The sequence below is a fragment of the Stegodyphus dumicola genome, chromosome 4 (genome assembly GCF_044657685.1).
Source record: "Stegodyphus dumicola isolate Sdum_Otavi_A_Nest chromosome 4, ASM4465768v1".
Lineage (NCBI taxonomy): Eukaryota > Metazoa > Arthropoda > Arachnida > Araneae > Eresidae > Stegodyphus > Stegodyphus dumicola.
This window is the reverse complement of record NC_140771.1, coordinates 103,289,409-103,307,258: the sequence shown is the minus strand read 5'-3', so window position 1 is coordinate 103,307,258 and position 17,850 is coordinate 103,289,409. Positions and strand designations below refer to the sequence as shown.

At 34.5% G+C, this 17,850-nt stretch overlaps 1 protein-coding gene across 1 annotated transcript in view; it reads left to right on the top strand.

The window, feature by feature from the left end:
* LOC118200273 (BCL11 transcription factor A-like) overlaps window positions 1-17,850 on the top strand; it is a 202,216-nt gene that overhangs the window by 158,955 nt on the left and 25,411 nt on the right. The window contains exon 2 of the mRNA XM_035372221.2: window positions 9,870-10,169. Coding sequence (XP_035228112.1) covers window positions 9,870-10,169 — 300 coding nt within the window. The remainder of the gene's footprint in view (window positions 1-9,869; window positions 10,170-17,850) is intronic.

Sequence of the window (17,850 nt, the reverse complement as noted above, 5' to 3'; positions counted from 1 at the left end):
TGCCAAAATGCAATCCTTAGTTAGACGCAGGGTCCGTTTCTCTAGCCCTAAGTTACACGTAGGATACAGATATGTGTGAAGTATTCTGAATGAACAATTTATTGTTTTCGATATTTGTTTGACAGATTTGCTTATTCTTAGATATACACCTTGGAATTCTTAAATCAGTTTAAGGATGATTCTCGAAATATATATATTCAATATAACCTCGAAATTAAAAGAAGGGGGGGAAGAGAATTGAAAGAATTTAGATTATCAATAAAAATTTCCCAGGTGGAAGAACAAAATATTTTATAGAATGCTAGATGAATATACATTTAAATTAACATGGGAACATTATGTAATTTCTGTATATTTAAAAGTGAAAATATGTATAATATTCAATATAAACACTGAATGTTTTGAATTAGATTTATCATGAGTTAAATGCATTTTTATTTAAATCAATCAGATTCAAAAATAAAAGAATCATATTTTTAAGAACCGAATCGATTGCTTTAAATAGCTCAGTTTGTTAAACCATAACAGACAGATTCAGTTTAAAAGATAAAATATCTTACATTTTGCCCAATGTCCACGAACTCGAATGAAAAATGAAACAATGCATTTGCAATGACAACATTAGTGAGTCAATGCGAAATCGGGTTTCAAGACTAATATCCCTTTGGAATTAAAAAAAAAATAAATAAATAAAAATAGTTAAAAAATTATGACATTTTCATAGCCTTTTCTTGTTTGACCTTTCTTTTAATGTGTTTAATCACTTTTATTAGATCTTCACAAAATTTAAGTGTTCGTCTTAATATTCTGAAAATAATTTAGGATATTAAATTTTTAAATATCTCGTAAATTTCGCAATTAATTTTTTTTTTTTTAGTCAAAAAGTAAATGACTAAATTTCTTCAGCTCCTGTTCTTGAAGGTAACATTTATTAAGAATAACATTTCTTTACATTTATATATATATATATATATATATATATAACGCCCTATTCTTTTAATAATTAATTAGCTTTTTCCTAAATAAACATAATTTTTAGCCCAAAGAAGCAATTTGTCTGGAAGGTCTGTTAATTTCGTTTATTGCGTCATCCACTATAAAACGGGGTTTCACTTTTCCAGTAATCCTTCACTCGAATATGGGCATTTGAATGCCAAATTTGGAATTTATTTCATTATCCATTTTCATATTTTATAAAACTTAAACGAATTTTTTATTAAACTCAACAATTTCAAAACGAGGTGGGGTGACTCACTCCGGCTACCTGTAACGAAAGCCATAATATTAGTAGATAAATTAGTAATACAATATAAAACTGATGCAGAATAGTCATAAGACCGCTAATGGCAAAGCTGTACGGGGGGGGGGAATCTCCTGTGCACGAGATTGTGTGTCGGAAATTTTAAAGATATGCTCTTTTTAAATATTTTGTGATATTGCTGTTGGATTGAGTTTTTCTGTTTAAGTGCGAAGAACATGATATTTTATAAATAAACGTAACGCACAAAACCTTAAAAAAACGCTCCTTTGGGCGTAATATAAAATCTAAAAGCTTTCAAATTTTTTTTTTTCCCTTCTTCATGATTAATTTTTTGAAGAAAAAGTACTGTTCGTAAGTATGAGAACTGCTTTAGGTATAGGCTTGAAAAAAGACAGTTTTCCAACTATTTCAAAACTAAAGCTGCCATTTCGAAAAGTATTTTGCTATGCTAATAAGACAGAAACAGAAGCAAATTGCTAAGCCCCCCCTCCCAACTCAAAAATAGTCGATATCGTATTCTCTGTAACTAAAATTTTCGAAACTATAAATTTTTAAAAGAAAAGTTTGGAGGTTTAAATGCTAAAAAGCAATATTAATATTTACAAATCATTGAATTAACTCTAGCATATGATTCTAGTGAAAAAAATCGTAGTATATGACCTTTCGTATTAGATATTAAATATATGGAGTCTCTCAATTGGTCCAATGAAAAAATGAATAATAACTTAATGAGCATATAAGAAGTTAACATAATTAGAATTTTGGCTTTTAGTTCAATAAATTCTTCGCTTGGTTTTATATTTTGTATCACTGTCTCTCAAAGTTGATTCATCCATTTGCACCGAAAATTTTCCTGTTTCAGCTTTTCAAGAAGTTGTATTTCAATATTCTCACTCATTTCATCTATTCTACTGCTTACATTATTATTACGTAGTGGCATAGCTTTAACATCTTTGTCATCTTTTTCTAGAATGGTTTTAAGAAATGCTGATATTGATGGTTTGATTAAATTCCTCCCTGACTTTTCCCAGATTTAGCAATGAGTAATGAAATTTGATAACTAGCCTCAAAAGTACGATTAATAGTTGCATTATTAGCAGTAAACAGAGACTTTAATGTTACACTTTTTCTAATATTTTTCGTTAATGTTTGAAAATAATTCAAATCTGAATAATATGAGCATTATGTTTCGCCTTCAAATGTGCGTAAAGACGGCCTCCTTTCACCGATTCGTTGGTCAGGCATTATTGACATAAAAGACAAAAAGGTGACCGTTCATCGTATATAATGGGTATTAAACCAAATTTTAAATATCCCTCCGGCGAATACTGACGAACTATTTTTTGCTTGCACCACTCATTTCACTAAGGGCTGAAAGAAATAAATACAAGATCAATTAAAAGCTTCCTCACATCGATAAATATAAACAAAGCTGAAAGCAGCTGCTTTTGCCATTCAAGGGAAGAATACTATACCTGTTGCCGTTACTACAAGTAAAAAATAAAATGAATTCGTTGGCTGACATATGCGAAAAACGTATGGAAAGCGTAATGTGTCAGCTATTTAAATGCCCTTTAAAAGCATTTAAATGTCCATGTCTATAGCGAAAATTCTTTATAAAATATTTAAAATGCACCGCAATTAAAAAACTTTTTTACGTATACATCACTTACATTATTCTTTATTTTGGGGGATAAAAAATGGAATTTCGACTTCTTTAAGAAAATCTGGAAATTTGAACGTCACTTGTTCCCTTAAACTCTGCACGAGTCCATTTTCGAATTGCCCCCCGGTGGGGCGTGAGCCCTACGTTGGGAAACACTGCTTTAGACCATTTAATCTTTATACCTTTACCATTTTGCTTTTCGGTTGATATACAGGTTCTCCTCCCCCTTTGTTTTTTATTATTGTTGTTGTTGTTTCTTTTTTTTTTGTGCATCAACAGAATAATTAGTATCATTAATATATCTATAGCTGATAGCTAATTAAGCATTAAGAAAGCTATCTTCGGTGAAATAAGGGTTACCTAAAATTTGTAACGGGACTATTTGGATGTAACCGAACTATTTTATCGAACGCCATCTAGTGGCGACGAGAACAACTTCCAACAGTCGACCAACCAACTTCCAACAGTCGATGAGGATAGTTTCTTCAATATTATGTTTCTGTGACTGGAACTTTAAATGTTAGATGTATGTTCTGTTTTGGTATATATATTTTATTTGCAACTGTTTCTGTACTGTGTTAATAAATACTTTTAGAGCTAAACGACATTTGTGTTAATAGAAAAACAGTTATACAGTGAAGTTTTGTATTAATTTCATGAGTTGTTTTATTAGCTTAACTGTACCTTATTGTTGCGTAAAGATTGAGTTATGTTGTAAAATAAAACAATAAAATAATGGATCCACCTTCGTTTAATTTTAAAGCCAAGTCTCAGAATGTATATATACGACTTTAAAGGCGGATTTATTCTTTTACTTTTTTATTCTCCATTCTCATTCTCATACAATTCATACGGCAGCAAGTTTCGCATATTTGCTTTTCGATTCGTTAGAGAATCGAAGGCTTACTAACAAGCAATGAATTACTTTGATAAGTTTTTTAAACGTTAGACTGCTCATATAAGATGATTATAGTTTTCAGAAGAATTGTTTATGAGGTCATTATGCCTTATTTACACTCTGACTGTAAATGCAACTTTCTTTCTTGAATCATTTTGATTCTTTTTTATTTGCATTCAAATATCATTTCGGATATTATTTTTCTAATCCAGTCTTAAATTTAAAGTCTTCACCCCGTTGACATGGCATAATAGGCATCGTACATCCTTTCAAAAACAGCACTTTGCTACATACTTGTAGATATCCTTTTCTAGTAATATGCATGTGCATTCTCTTTGAACGTTTATTATTTAACTGCCGACTAGCTGGTTACTGCATGAAAAGTTTGATAACAGCACGGATACTCATTGATAAATTTAAAGATTTCATTTAAATGTGTCTTTCATCTGAACTCCCCAGCTACAGTCTGTAGGTTCACCATTCATCTGCTGTATTTCTTGATATGCATTTAATTGATGTTGCCCATCTCGATCAGGATAATTTGCAATTAGCTGACTTAGCTATCTGACCCAAAGCTACATCATGAGGAAAACGCGGCGAGGCCTTTTCCAAGATGTTCTCTCCCGCGGTTTTTTAATGAGCGGAAAAAGGCCATCCTTGACCACGGGTGGGCCCGTGCGAAAGGGACTGGTTGAGGCCATCGACCACCAAACCATATTTCTTTGAAGCCCGTGGTTTCAAAATATGTTGAAGTGTTTTTAGAAAAAGGCGATTTAGAATCTAACTGCATATTGCTTCATTTATATGTAACAATTTCGTACCAGTTTGCATGAGAAGTTGACTTATCAGGACCACAGGAATGTGTTTTTAGAGTTAATATATGCTGCTTATTTTTATCTTGTAGAAATAGTTATTTGATGCACCAACTTCAGTATCTTTCTGCTTAGTGAGACTAAAAGTGTGCTAAATTTTGGTGAACCCGAAAATTTTGTCTTTCTTCCCGTTTGCCAAACTGCATGTTTTGCTTAGAAACTCTAATGTAAAAATTTATTTTTAACGGTATTCGGTGGGTGAGGTTTTTTTTTTTTCCCTTGTATTTTACAATTTTGAATGAAAATATTTTGAGTTTTTATGTATTTTTGCTTTGCCGCGGAGTGAGAACTGAATTGAAGGAAAGATATCTCTAATAAACTTCGTAGAAATATATTTAAATAAAGTGCATAAAAAATGTGTATAATTTAATAGTCCGCACAAGGAAATTCGCTGTCATCAGTGTATCTGTCTTTCGAATTATCAGCTTTGAAACGTGCTTTGATCTACTTTCTGTAGCCGTCACTAGTTACTTTATATGTAACATTGATTTATAACATGTTCCATTTATTTTTTTAAGTTTTTCTACGTAAAATGTCAGTTCTGGCACTCACACTGCTAACATGATTTCTTCGGGCAATGACGATTCATATCATATATAGTTAAAAATAATCTCTTTTCCTCCTCAAAAAGAAGGATTTCTTTGAAGAAACAATGGCCCACCAGCGGCCGAGCGGTAAAGTCGCTGAACACTGGTAGTTCGGTCCGAGGTTCGAATCCCGCGAACGGGCTGGCTGCATGGGTGTTTTCGTGGTTTTCCCCATGTGTAACGTATATACGAGCCAGTTTCCCTTAGAAAGTCCTCCACGAAAGGCATCCCTCCCCTTAGGCAGATAGCCCTAGTGTGCTTTGCCATAATTAAATACACCAACACCAACTTTGAAGAAACATCTTTATTGCGTTATACAACTATTTAGGTAATAATAGTAGAACTTGTAGAGACATGCTTGTAACTTTAGAGCTGTGATTCTCAACCACTGTGCCGCGGCACTTTTATGTGCAGCCAAATTTTAGAAATGTACAATTTTAGAAATGTCGTATATAGTAAAAATTATAATTTGTTTAATCCTAGTACACGGTACACATGAGAATTGGCGAAATTCGGTTTTTAAGACATTAATATGCGCATCAATTGTGGTATCCAAGCCGATTTTGGTTCCGAAGACTTCTGTATTTGAATTAACTTTGAACGAAGAGGAAGAACTAATTTCGCTTTCTAATAATCGAGATTTAATTTTAAAATAGTCGGAAGAATCAATTAATTCATTTTGGATTAACATTAGATGTAATTATCCCTTGATGGCCGAAAAAGCTTTAAAAATATTATTACAGTCTTCTACATCTTATTTGTGTGAATTCGGATTTTCAGTATTAACCAACATAAAACGAAAAAAAGATCGAGACTGTTAAATGTACGTTAGAAGACGATATGAGAGTAGCATTGTCATTTTTACGACCGAATATAAATGAAATTATAAATAACATCAAGCTCAAATTTCTCATTAAAAGTATTCTTATTGTTTACTTGTAATTAATCCCTTACTAAAAGTACTGCTGTTTTCGTAGTGCATATTATATTTTACATTCAAATTTATTATCATAAACTATTTTATACAATGGTAAGTAAACAACTTTTAAACTTATCTTTTTCTCTGTGTACCGCCAAATTTTGAAATCGTTAAATGTGTGCCGCGACTAAAAAAGGCTGAGAATCACTGCTTTTAGAGAATCAAATTTTTCGTCTTTGCAGCTTAAGATCAGAGGGAGGAGCCACAATTTCAGGAAGCACACCAGCGGCCGAGCAGTAAATCGCTGAGCTCTGGTAGTTCGGTCCGAGGCTCGAATCCCGCGAACGGGCTGACTGCATGGCCGTTTTCGTAATTTTCCCCATTTCCCATGTGTAACGTGTATACAAGCCAGTTTCCCTAAAAAGTCCTCCACGAAGGCATCCCTCCCCTTAGGCAGGTAGTCTTTGCCGTAGTCATTCAAACCAAATCACAATTTGAGGTCAATTACTACTATTTTTTAATCAAAGAAATTTTATGGCTATGTCCTCTTGGATGAAATGTTTTGATTTATTTATTAATTACGTGCTCCACACGGAAAGGGGGGTCTGCCCATGGAGGACTTTCTAAGGAAAACTGGCTATGAGGAAAATTACGAAAGCATCCATGCAGCCAGCCCGGTCACTAGGAGTCGAACCGAGGACCGAACTACCAATGTTCAGTGACTTTTACTTTCGGCCGCTTGTGGGCCTTCGATGAAAGGTTCAAAAATCTTTAGGCCGAATTAAGCGCCTGTCCATGGTGTTAATAAATTTTAAAAGAATTTAAAAAAATATATCCGATTTATTTATTTTTAGGAAACAGTACAAAATAAGAAGATATCTGTTAGCGTGCATCTATATAGAAATTATCTGTAAGTTTTTTTAAATATATGTAAGTGTGTAATGTTTATGGGGTTAAAGAACAATTATTTCCTCTCACCACTCAAGTATGATTATCAGATTCTGCTTACATCATCGCAAAAGTGTATCATCGCAAATGTGGGTATGTTGTGTATAGGAAATTACTTCATCATCAATTTAATTCTATAAGCAGATTGATTAAAAAATTAAAAATAAATCATCAATTTAAATCACAATATCTAAGTTTTAAACATTTTGGATGGTTTAGTCATTTAAAGGAAATATTTGAAGGCTGTTTTAAAACTTGCCAACTTCTGGATGCAGTATTATAGAACTTTGAAGTTGTAAATTAGTAAACACTCAGAAAACCATTGGGGCTATTGGAAACTGGAACAAAAATTCTCATCTGTAAATATATACAGCATTTTTTTACAACTAAGCTGATTTTTTAATGAGCACGAGATCGAATGTGATATTTTGTATTACGAAATACAAATATATAACCGGATAAATGTCTGTCGGTATTAACGAACTTTCGCTTCTTGTTAGTCTACCACCTAAGGGTACATATATGCAGCCCTCCCGCCGAAACTTCGAAAACAAACCGCGGGGAGCACTGCGGTCACACCTCAGTGGGCATCTCTTGGTTAACTAACGAAACTACCAAAGCCAAGGACCAGTTTTTATCGCGGTTTCAGTTTTTTTTCTTTCAGCTATCCTTGTTAATACTTGCTCTGAAGCCGAGGTTCTTTAATATTGAACATCTGAAAGGGGTCAGGGAGTACGCCGAGCTAAGTTCCTTCCGAGAATGAAATAAATAAAAATGAGAATGCTTCATAAGAAAATGCATTCTCTTGGGGCAAAGAATCAGGAAACTGCAGAATAAAAGTCCTTAATTATTGCGATTGTCACGAGCCTTTTTTATTGTGGTTAGAACATCTGTTTTTCTTTTTATGTCATCCTCCGTTTTCCATTGCTGATGCCTTTCTGAGGGTTAATAATAAACGAAATCTGTTGTGATTATTAATCTTATTCTTGAAAATAACAACTATGGCCAACAAATATAATCAGCATTTTTGTATCTGACCGGTCAAAATAGCCTAAATATAGCTATAAATTTTTAATTTCTTGTTTCAGTTCTAAAACCTTTTTATGGGAATATCGACTTTTCATGTCATTGAACAAAATTCACGTCCAGCTGTAATATCTAAAAATAAATATAAATGTTTCTATATATAAATTTTTAAATAAAAACAAGGCATGCAAGACCTGTAAAAAGCTGTGATACTTCGGTATATTTTTCAACAAAACTGGCAAATTATGTAACACTTATAATTTAGAATATAGGTTAAAGAATATCAAACCTTTGGCGGCGAAATTATTACTACGATACTGTACAAATGGTTGTGAAAAATGTTTTTAATAAGCCAGCAATGTAAATATGTGTACAATATCAAATTTGAACATGTATATTTTTATGCATTTTCGTACAAGATGCAGTTACTTATTTAAACATACGCCGTGGTATTCTTTTATAGCTACTGCACATATTTAGATACTAAAAAATAAATAAATAAATAAATAAATAAAATAAAAAACTGTTCATGGGACCCAGTTCAGGAGCTTTTAATTTAGATTATTTTGTCATGGGCTGTTTTATCGTGGGCTATTTTGTCAGGGTACCATTTCATAGCATAAAATTGTGTTTCCCAGGTCATTTATTCGATTAAAGATTTGTAGACTATTACTTTATTTTGGTAACCAAAAAATTAATAATTCATTTCATTGAAAATTCTATTCATTCTATTAACATGTCGCAAGACGTCAACATTTTTTTAAATAACCCAAAACTACTCTCTACGGGTAAGAGTGTTTTTATTAGCAAAACACTAAAAAGCGAATTTTCTATCTACCTGTAATTTTAATCCATATTTATTTCATTTAATTTTTTTTTTCTTTTATCATGCAGAATTTAAGTTTCAACCCAACTCTGTTCAAAGATATCCTTGTTTCCTTTTATTAGATTTGTCTAAATTTACCTGTTTAAGTCCTTGTACGGTTTTCAGTTAGTAGAAACTCTCTTTCCGTCATTTTGTTTACTATAGGCTTGTTAAAGCGTTTATGGCAGAGGTTCTCTGTTGGTGGGGGGGGGGATTTCCTCCTAAGGTAAAAGTTCATAGTTTTACCGGGGGGTTGGTGCGGTCAGCCTTTTATTTATCTTTTAAGTATTTAGTTTCAGTTTATAAAAAACAAAAACTACGTTCATTTACAAATATTTTCTATACATTTTCTTGTTTAATTTATAAAGCACGTTAAAAAAATATCTAAATCTAAGTAAGTGTACACATGTATTTTCAGGTTTTTCAAAGGAAGAGGGGAGATTATCTAGCATTGGTGAAAGGGTTGCATGGAGCAAAATAGGTCATGAACCTTTGGTTAATAGTTTGTTTATAAACCTTCGTTGGATGTTATATATTATAATGATGTTAGCGTTGAATTTTCTTCCCCCCCCCCCGCCTCCTGTAGCACTTTAATTAATTTTTGCCTATTTTCAGAATTTTTTTATTTTTATTTATTTATTTATTTATTATTATTATTATTATTATTATTATTTCCAAGGCTTTGCGGTAATTCGTTAGAATGTGAAATTCGATGAATTTAATTTTCTTCAGTTATCTGTTCAGTTATCTGTTCAGTATCTGTTGCAATTAGAGTTATTGTGAAAGTAGAAATAGAAATAAAAATAATACCATACATTTTTTTACAGGTGAAGCGGATCTAGTTCAAGATATCCTGACATGCGGCCTATGCCAAAAGAACTTTCCCTTGGCGGAAATCGTCCGTTTCATTCAACACAAAGTGCAGTTCTGCAACAAGGAGAATTGCTCAGGGCTCTTCGAAGACAGCGAGGACAGTCAGGATTCCGCTGTTCTCGCTGTGCCTTCCCTCAAGAAAGAGGATTCAGGGAACCTCACAGAAGAGACCGTCGTGTCTTCTTCATCGCTCATCAAAAAGACACTTACAGCCAAAGATACCTCGTCCACAAATACAAATGGCAACATTTCAGGTAAGTCGAACGAAATTTAAATAGGCAATACAACTCGTTGAGCAGGTTTGGCTCCAGCATTTTCGGCGCTGTCGGCATTCATTACATTTGGTGCCTCATTTGAATGAGTCATATTATTAATTTTAAGATTAATAAAATATACTTTCATTGAGCTTTGCTTAGGAGAACAACTTAGCAGGTGCCCTAGGCGGCTGCCTGTAATGTCGCTTAAGTTTGGAGCCAATCCTTTCTTTGGTGATAATGCCAAAATAGCTTGATAAAATGCTTTCATATTTTGAAATTCATGCTTCCATTATTCTAACTGAGTGGAGGAATTATAGTTGTTTCGGGTAATCGGTTTCTGTATATAAAAAAATTACCTGTTTATTCTTGAGTATAACATTATTTATTTTCAAGCATTAAACTGTTGTTATTTTAACAGTAAATTATGCTTATCAGAAAACGAACAGAAATTTTTAATCCCTATATCTTCTGATTTTCCCATCTTATAAAATCCTCAGCTAACTTAACTGCTATTTCATATTTTTTAAAACAATAGATATACGTTAAAGTTCCTGTTAGTTGAAAGAGCAGTCCTTTTGCGTTTTGGGCGCAGTTATTAGAATTCAGTGAAACGATTTTTTACTATAAGACCAGGAGACTTCAGGAAGAGAAAGTTTGGATTGAGAACAAAATGAAGACATAATAGGATATGCAAATTAAAGAAAAGTACTTGAGAAATGTTATGGAGATCCAAGAAATGAATAGATCAGTATTAGGGAAGGACGATCGAAAAGTTTCAAATAATTTTGCATAGAAGACTTGTCCTTCATTTCCAGGCATTTTCTGCAACATTCACAGACATCTGTCCAAAATGGTACTGGTTGAATTGGAATAGCCGATCGTGATGCGGTTGATATTGTATGTTGGGTGTTTTATTCCGATATTTTTGTGTTGTGTATTTTTTAAATGTTTTTATCATTATCTGCCTACACTGGATTTATAGTAATAATATTTTAAAGGAAATATCGATTTCGGCCTTTTCCGAATCCATTAGGACTATTTTTGAGGGTGACGTCTGTACGTACGGACAAAATAAAGGACTCTTTCTTCCAAAACAGATAGCAAAATGGATTTAAGATGGATTCGTGGATTTTTTCATGACTTCACATGTTTACAGTAAAACGTTGTGAAGGAACCATGTCCTGTTGTGTTTCGTGATAATAATCGAAATTTTACGATTTAGATCAACTGTTTGCAGGTAGTTAAAGGTGCTTCTGCCCTACTCACAAAAATTTAATTCCGCTTGTCATTTTTTTACTGAGATGACAGTATCAGATATTTCTTAAATATGATCTGACCAAGGAATAGGAGTATATTCCGCTTTATAACTTTCAGTGACCTCTCTCACAAACTGGTCTATGTGTCGAAATATTAAGAAGGTATCAATTTAACGAGCATTCAAAAATAACCCATCAACAAATTTTATGTGACTATTTTGTGGCATATTAAATTTTATATGACTATTTGTTAAGTAACGGGCATTACTCAGTATCATGATATGGAATAATTGTTTGCACTAAGAAATAGTGCAAGTGCGCTAGGTGAAAAAGCATTAAATAAGGCCTAATTTTATTTCTAAGTCTCAACTATTTTCTTTTGCAGAAATATTTGGTATTACTTTTAAAGTAATGGAGCTAGAACAAATAAAAGGAGCGATCCTCTTTTAAGCGTACTTTCATTGGCTCGTCTTCTAAAGTAAGACCAAGCAAAAAATAAAACAGTCACGTTGATGCTAAGTTGTGACAATAAACCATGGAGATCCCATTTGAAATATCGAGAATTAAAAATTTTGAAAGAACAATATTTTGGCAAAGAAATTTTATCAGAAAATTAGATTCGATTTTGTGAGTTACTAAATTTAGAATCTAGGTGATAAACTTATTATTTTTATTTAATTAATTTTTTCAAAGTTTTATGGTCATAGGTTTCCATGTGAATTTTTCAGATTTGATTTTGTGATGTAGTATTATCAGGGTCAATGTTCCTTCTTACCTTCTTCGGGAACATACAAGGACCTGACTCGGAACAGAGAGCTTACTAAAGCTATGTTCACTAACTGTGGTAAGTAGACAGGATACAGACGAAGGGTATACAAAACCCTTTATTTTTCTCTATATACAATAACTTCCGTACTTCGGAATACACTGACCCGCCACTTGGGGTCTAACGTAAAAGTATAAAAAATAAAACTAAACTCTAATTTAACTTTAGAATAATAAACGTGGAAGATTGGCCTTATATTAACAGGAAGGCGTATGTAGTACAGATAACTGAGAACACTACAATACGTTTAAAAGTTATCAAGAGGATTAAAACCTCTGGCCTGGAAGGTAACAAGCAACTGCGTAACTTCTAAGGTAAGCGGCCTGCTTCGAACTCACTGCTTCCTCTCTCTCCCTTGGCAAAAGGCCACAACTTAAATACTTGGCGTTCGCCAGACAAACTTTGCATAAAAACCTTAACGCTTATAATTCTGGCCGGAAGTAGAAAATAAGAAGTGATAGTAAAGATTTAAAATAAAATAAACGTTAGTAAAACTTAAGATCCTTACATACTTCCAGCCAGAGTTAATTAGTTTGAAACTGAGGTCTAAAACCACCTTGTTGAAAACTTTTAGCTCTAGAATCTAACGCGAGGCCAATCTTTTACAAACATACTTCGCTACAAACTAGAAATTTAAAAGAAAGAAATTTGTTTTTTTTTTACAATAGCAGCTCCCAGGATATACAACAATTTTTTTTCATCTGTACTGCATCTAAACAGGAGCTTTTATTCAATTCTGGTTCCTTCCAGAGATCTGGAAGGAAAACTAGTTTAATGAAATGTTACACAATGAAATGGCAAGTAACATATACAATTATACTTCTCTTAACATTCTTATTTCATTCATGACTATTTTAATTATCTCTCCCCGTGCTCTCTGACATGTGTTGTAAAAGAACACCAAACACGAATGTGTTCCACACTTCCTCCTAAAATCAAAATATTAACGTGTTAAAAATTCAACATAACAAGACCTCTTAACACATTCTAATTTCAACTCTAAACCCTGAGGTACTATTCTAAAAGTGGCTAACTCTAAAGTCTAGCGGCCCACCAGCGGCCGAGCGGTAAAGTCGCTGAACACTGGTAGTTCGGTCCGAGGTTCGAATCCCGCGAACGGGCTGGCTGCATGGGCGTTTTCGTGGTTTTCCCCATGTGTAACGTGTATACGAACCAGTTTCCCTTAGAAAGTCCTCCACGAAGGCATCCCTCCTCTTAGGCAAATAGCCCTCGAGGCTTTGCCATAATCACACACACACACTAAAGTCTAGCGTCAGAGAGCCTAACTACATCATTCAACCTTTAACACATATTCGCCATGCTTTAGTCTTTTTACAGTCACACGAATAAAAAAATTTTAACATTCACTTTTACCATATCACGGTATTTCTTAACATTTAAAATAACAGTTCACATTGTATATAAGAACATATCAACATGCCGTTAATTTTACACATTTGAAAACATACATTAGTAGTACATTGTTAACTTCTATTCTTTTCAAAGCAAGTGCCAATTCTTTCTACATTGAAATAATACATTTCAAAAAGTCTTTCAGACTAAAACTTCTCTCTTGCTAGAATGTTTTAAATAAAATTTATACAATAACTTTTTTTTCAATATTTAAGTCTTTACACAACGCTATTATACATCAACTTTAGTTTTACGCGCGAGTAATTTAAAAACATAATACGAAAATCGGTAACAACTCATTTCTCGCCCTTTTGGCGATAAAGGTAGACCTCGCATGAGGTAAAACTTCAAATCTGCCACTTGCAGTAAGAATGAAAGATTAACTTAAGTTTGCAAGGTAACATAAAATTTTACTTATCTTTGTGATATTCGGACATCCTTTTCTGGGCCCAGTCTTTAAAGGTATTGCAGATAGTTGTGTGATTTATCCTCCTTCTTGTACGGGCTCGCCCTTCAGTGCCTTCCTCTGGAAGCTTCCTTTTTTCACCAGTTCGGCCACCCTTGAATACCTTCTTTTTCTCCTCTGCTTGTGGTCTTGGCCGTTTGATGGCAGCTAGTCTTGGCGGAACCGAGAAACTTCTGTCGTGTTCCTGCTTGGACCTCGTTGTTGGCCGTTCAAATTTTCCTTGTAACTTTTCCTCCGCCGCTGATGGCCCTTCCGCAGTTCGGCTACATTTACTGCGGAGAGTCCTGTCGGATGAGTCGATCTTCCGTTTTAGAGCCGGGTTATAGTTGCCGTCATTTCTCCTGGTTCTCTTCACATACGTCGTCCTTCTCCCTTCTTCATTCTGGGGGTGTTCGTGAACTCTCTTTTCTGGACGGCTTCTTTTTCTTGCTACCTTCAATTTTTCCGCGGGGCAATTTTCTTTTCCCTTGCTCCTGCCTCTTATTGGCTTGCCCTTGTACTTGTCGTTTTTCCACCTCTGGAGCTTGTGCCTGCGGTGTCTGCCGAGCCGGATCCTGCAAAAGATCTGAAAATATTTGCATTTTATTACGATCGAAGTAGGGCTTGATTTGATCAATGTTTGCGGAACAGGTTTCACCATTTCTGGCTTTTAACACTACTACAGCGTGAGTTATTTTTTCTATAACATATGGTCCTTCAAATCGTGGAAAAAATTTGGCAGTTTTATCTTCTGGTGCTGAAGAAAGTGAATGCTTAATTTTTAAAACTTCATCCCCTACTTTATAAGTTACTCCCCGTCGTTTCATATCATAATAGAGCTTCTGATTTCTTTGTGCTACTTCCGTATTCTTTTTTGCTTCTTTTATTAGTTTTTCTATATCACCCATTTTAAATTCTGGGGCTCTTTGTTGCACATAAAATAATTTATCTAACGGTGTTATAATCTTTCTGCCTAGAAATAACTCAGCAGGAGTTTTGCCCGTTGTATCATGTTTTGCGGTCCTAAGGGCGAAAGCAAATTCATTGACATAGTTATCCCAGCTTTTATGAAAATTTTTAACATAACTACGGATAATTTTCACTATATTTCTATTGACCCGTTCCGCTGTATTTGATTGCGGCCGATACGGGACCATTTTTAAATGACGTATGCCCAGTTTTTGGCACATGTCTTCAAATATATTACTTACAAATTGAGGACCATTATCCGATATAACTTTTAGGGGCGCCCTGTATTTTAAAATATATTTATTTAAAATAGAATCAGTAACTAATTTCGCGGAGGCTCGTTTTAAGGGAACAATTTCGGTCCATTTACTAAAATGATCAACCATAACAAGGAGATAGCGACTTTTATTTAACTGACTTTTTGGGAAAGGGCCCCAATAAATCGATGCCAATTATTTCATTTGGAAATTCGGATTTAATACTATTTAGAAACCCGGCCGGGCGGAAATTAATATAATTAACTGCTTGACATGTTGGGCAGGACTGGACATACGCCCTTGTTAACTTTTGCAGTTCAGGAAAGTAGACTGCCTCGTGTACGCGTTGGATAGTTTTTCGAATACCAGCATGAGAAGCTAAAGGGCTGTCATGGAGCTCCTGCAGGATATTTAATCTAAGACTAGCTGGGATAACAGGTCGAAATTCGTTGTTGGAATTCGTAGTTTTTGTATAGAATAATAGACCATCTATTAGTTCGTAATGGGCCGCCCTATTTCTTATCGCCACAATATCTTGGTGGCTAAAATTTTCAGGATCCTTCAAATACTCATAAATGCTTCCAAACTCAGGATCCTTACCCAGTTCGGTTATTACAGTTTCTCGGGAATTTATTGTACATGCTGTAAGCATTGCCACCTTTACGGTATTACCTTGCTCGTCTATTTTAATTCTTGATAGGGCATCTGCTACGATATTTTCCTTTCCGGGGGTATGCTTGATTACCAGATTATATTCTTGCACCTTGAGTGCCCATCTTATTAAGCTTGGGGATAAATTTTTTCCTGAGTACAATCTAGTTACCGCCGCATGATCAGAGTACACTGTTATCGGCGCCTTTCCAAAATAGACTCGGAACTTTTGCACTGCTAACAGAACTGCAAGTGCCTCTCTCTCGCGGAATAGTTTCTTTGTGTTTGATTTAAAGTTCGGCTAAAAAATGCCACGGGCTGCTGATTTTGCGAAAGTACCGCTCCTACCGCATAATCCGAAGCATCCGCTGAAATTTCTAAATTCTCATCCTTTTCAGGAAATTTCAACACAGGGGCTTGCGTTAATGCTTGTTTTAATTTTTCGAAAGCACTATTGGCTTCGGCCGTCCACGAGAATCTTGCCTTTTTCCTTTTTAATTTTAACAATGGTTCAGCAATAGCTGCAAAATTTTTTATAAAGGACCTATAATATGAACAAAGTCCTAGAAAAGAAGAGAGCTTCTTTGCCGTGTTTGGAGTCGGATACTTTTGTACAGCGATTATTTTTGATTCATCTGTCTCGATCCCTTTTTGAGATATTTTGTAACCTAAATATTTTAATTCAGGGGCTGCAAATTTGCACTTTTCGACATTAACTTTTAGACCGGCCTCATTTAATAAAGAAAACATCTGTCTTAAATCCTGTACATGTTGGTCGAGATTATCACTAGTAATAATGATATCGTCTAAATAGATAAATGTGGACTTTCCAAGAACAGGTCTTAACACAATGTCCATGCATCGCTGAAATGTTGCCGGGGCTCCTGAAAGGCCAAACGGCATACGCAAAAATGCATAAGTGCCAGACTTGGTTATAAAAGCAGTCTTAGGCACGTCCTCAGGCCTCACCCCTATTTGAAAATAACCAGTCGTTAAGTCTAAAGTCGTCATAAATTTGGTTGATTTTATGTTCCTTAGAATTTCTTCTATAATCGGTAACGGATATACCGGATATTTAGTTATGGAATTTAATTTACGGTAATCAATAGCGAATCTCCATCTTTTTGGATGCGTCAAAGGATAGTCATTATTTTTCTTACATAAAACCACCGGGCTAGCATAACTACTTGAGATGGGCGTTATGATCTTTTTACGTAGCATATCGGTAATATGCCATTCTATAATTTTTTCCTTATTCTTATCATACCGGTATGGTTTTTGACGAACTGGCATTACATCTCCGGTGTCAATACTATGGTTAGTAACCTGAGTAAATCCTGGAATATCACTAAATAACGAAGCAAATTCACTTACCAATTGTCGGATTCTTCCTTGCTCGTCATTAGGGAGGTGGTCAAGTTTTAACATCGGCGGTTCAGCGTTTTCTGTACGAACTGGTTTCATTGTCAGCTTAAGGGACGCTTCATTAAAATCCAGCGTAGCTTGTGCTTCTGAAAGAAAATCTATTCCTAAAATTAAATGTGCTTGCAGATTCTTTACTATAAAAAACATCACCTTTACTTGTTCGTCCTTGATACGGATATACAAAGGTACTTTACCTACGCACTTACATTTTTCTCCTTGCGCCGCTAACACTGTCGTATTATCCGCATTATATATGCGGTATTTGCGAAAATACTTCCTAAAAAAATCTTCTGCCACACAGGAACACTGCGCGCCTGTATCCAGGAGTGCGGTGGCTGGGATATTATTCACCAACACTTCAATCTTCGGAAGAGTCAAATTTTTCACCATTACTGTATTTAACTTGAAGGAAGAGGGGGTTTTCTTGGCCTTCGGA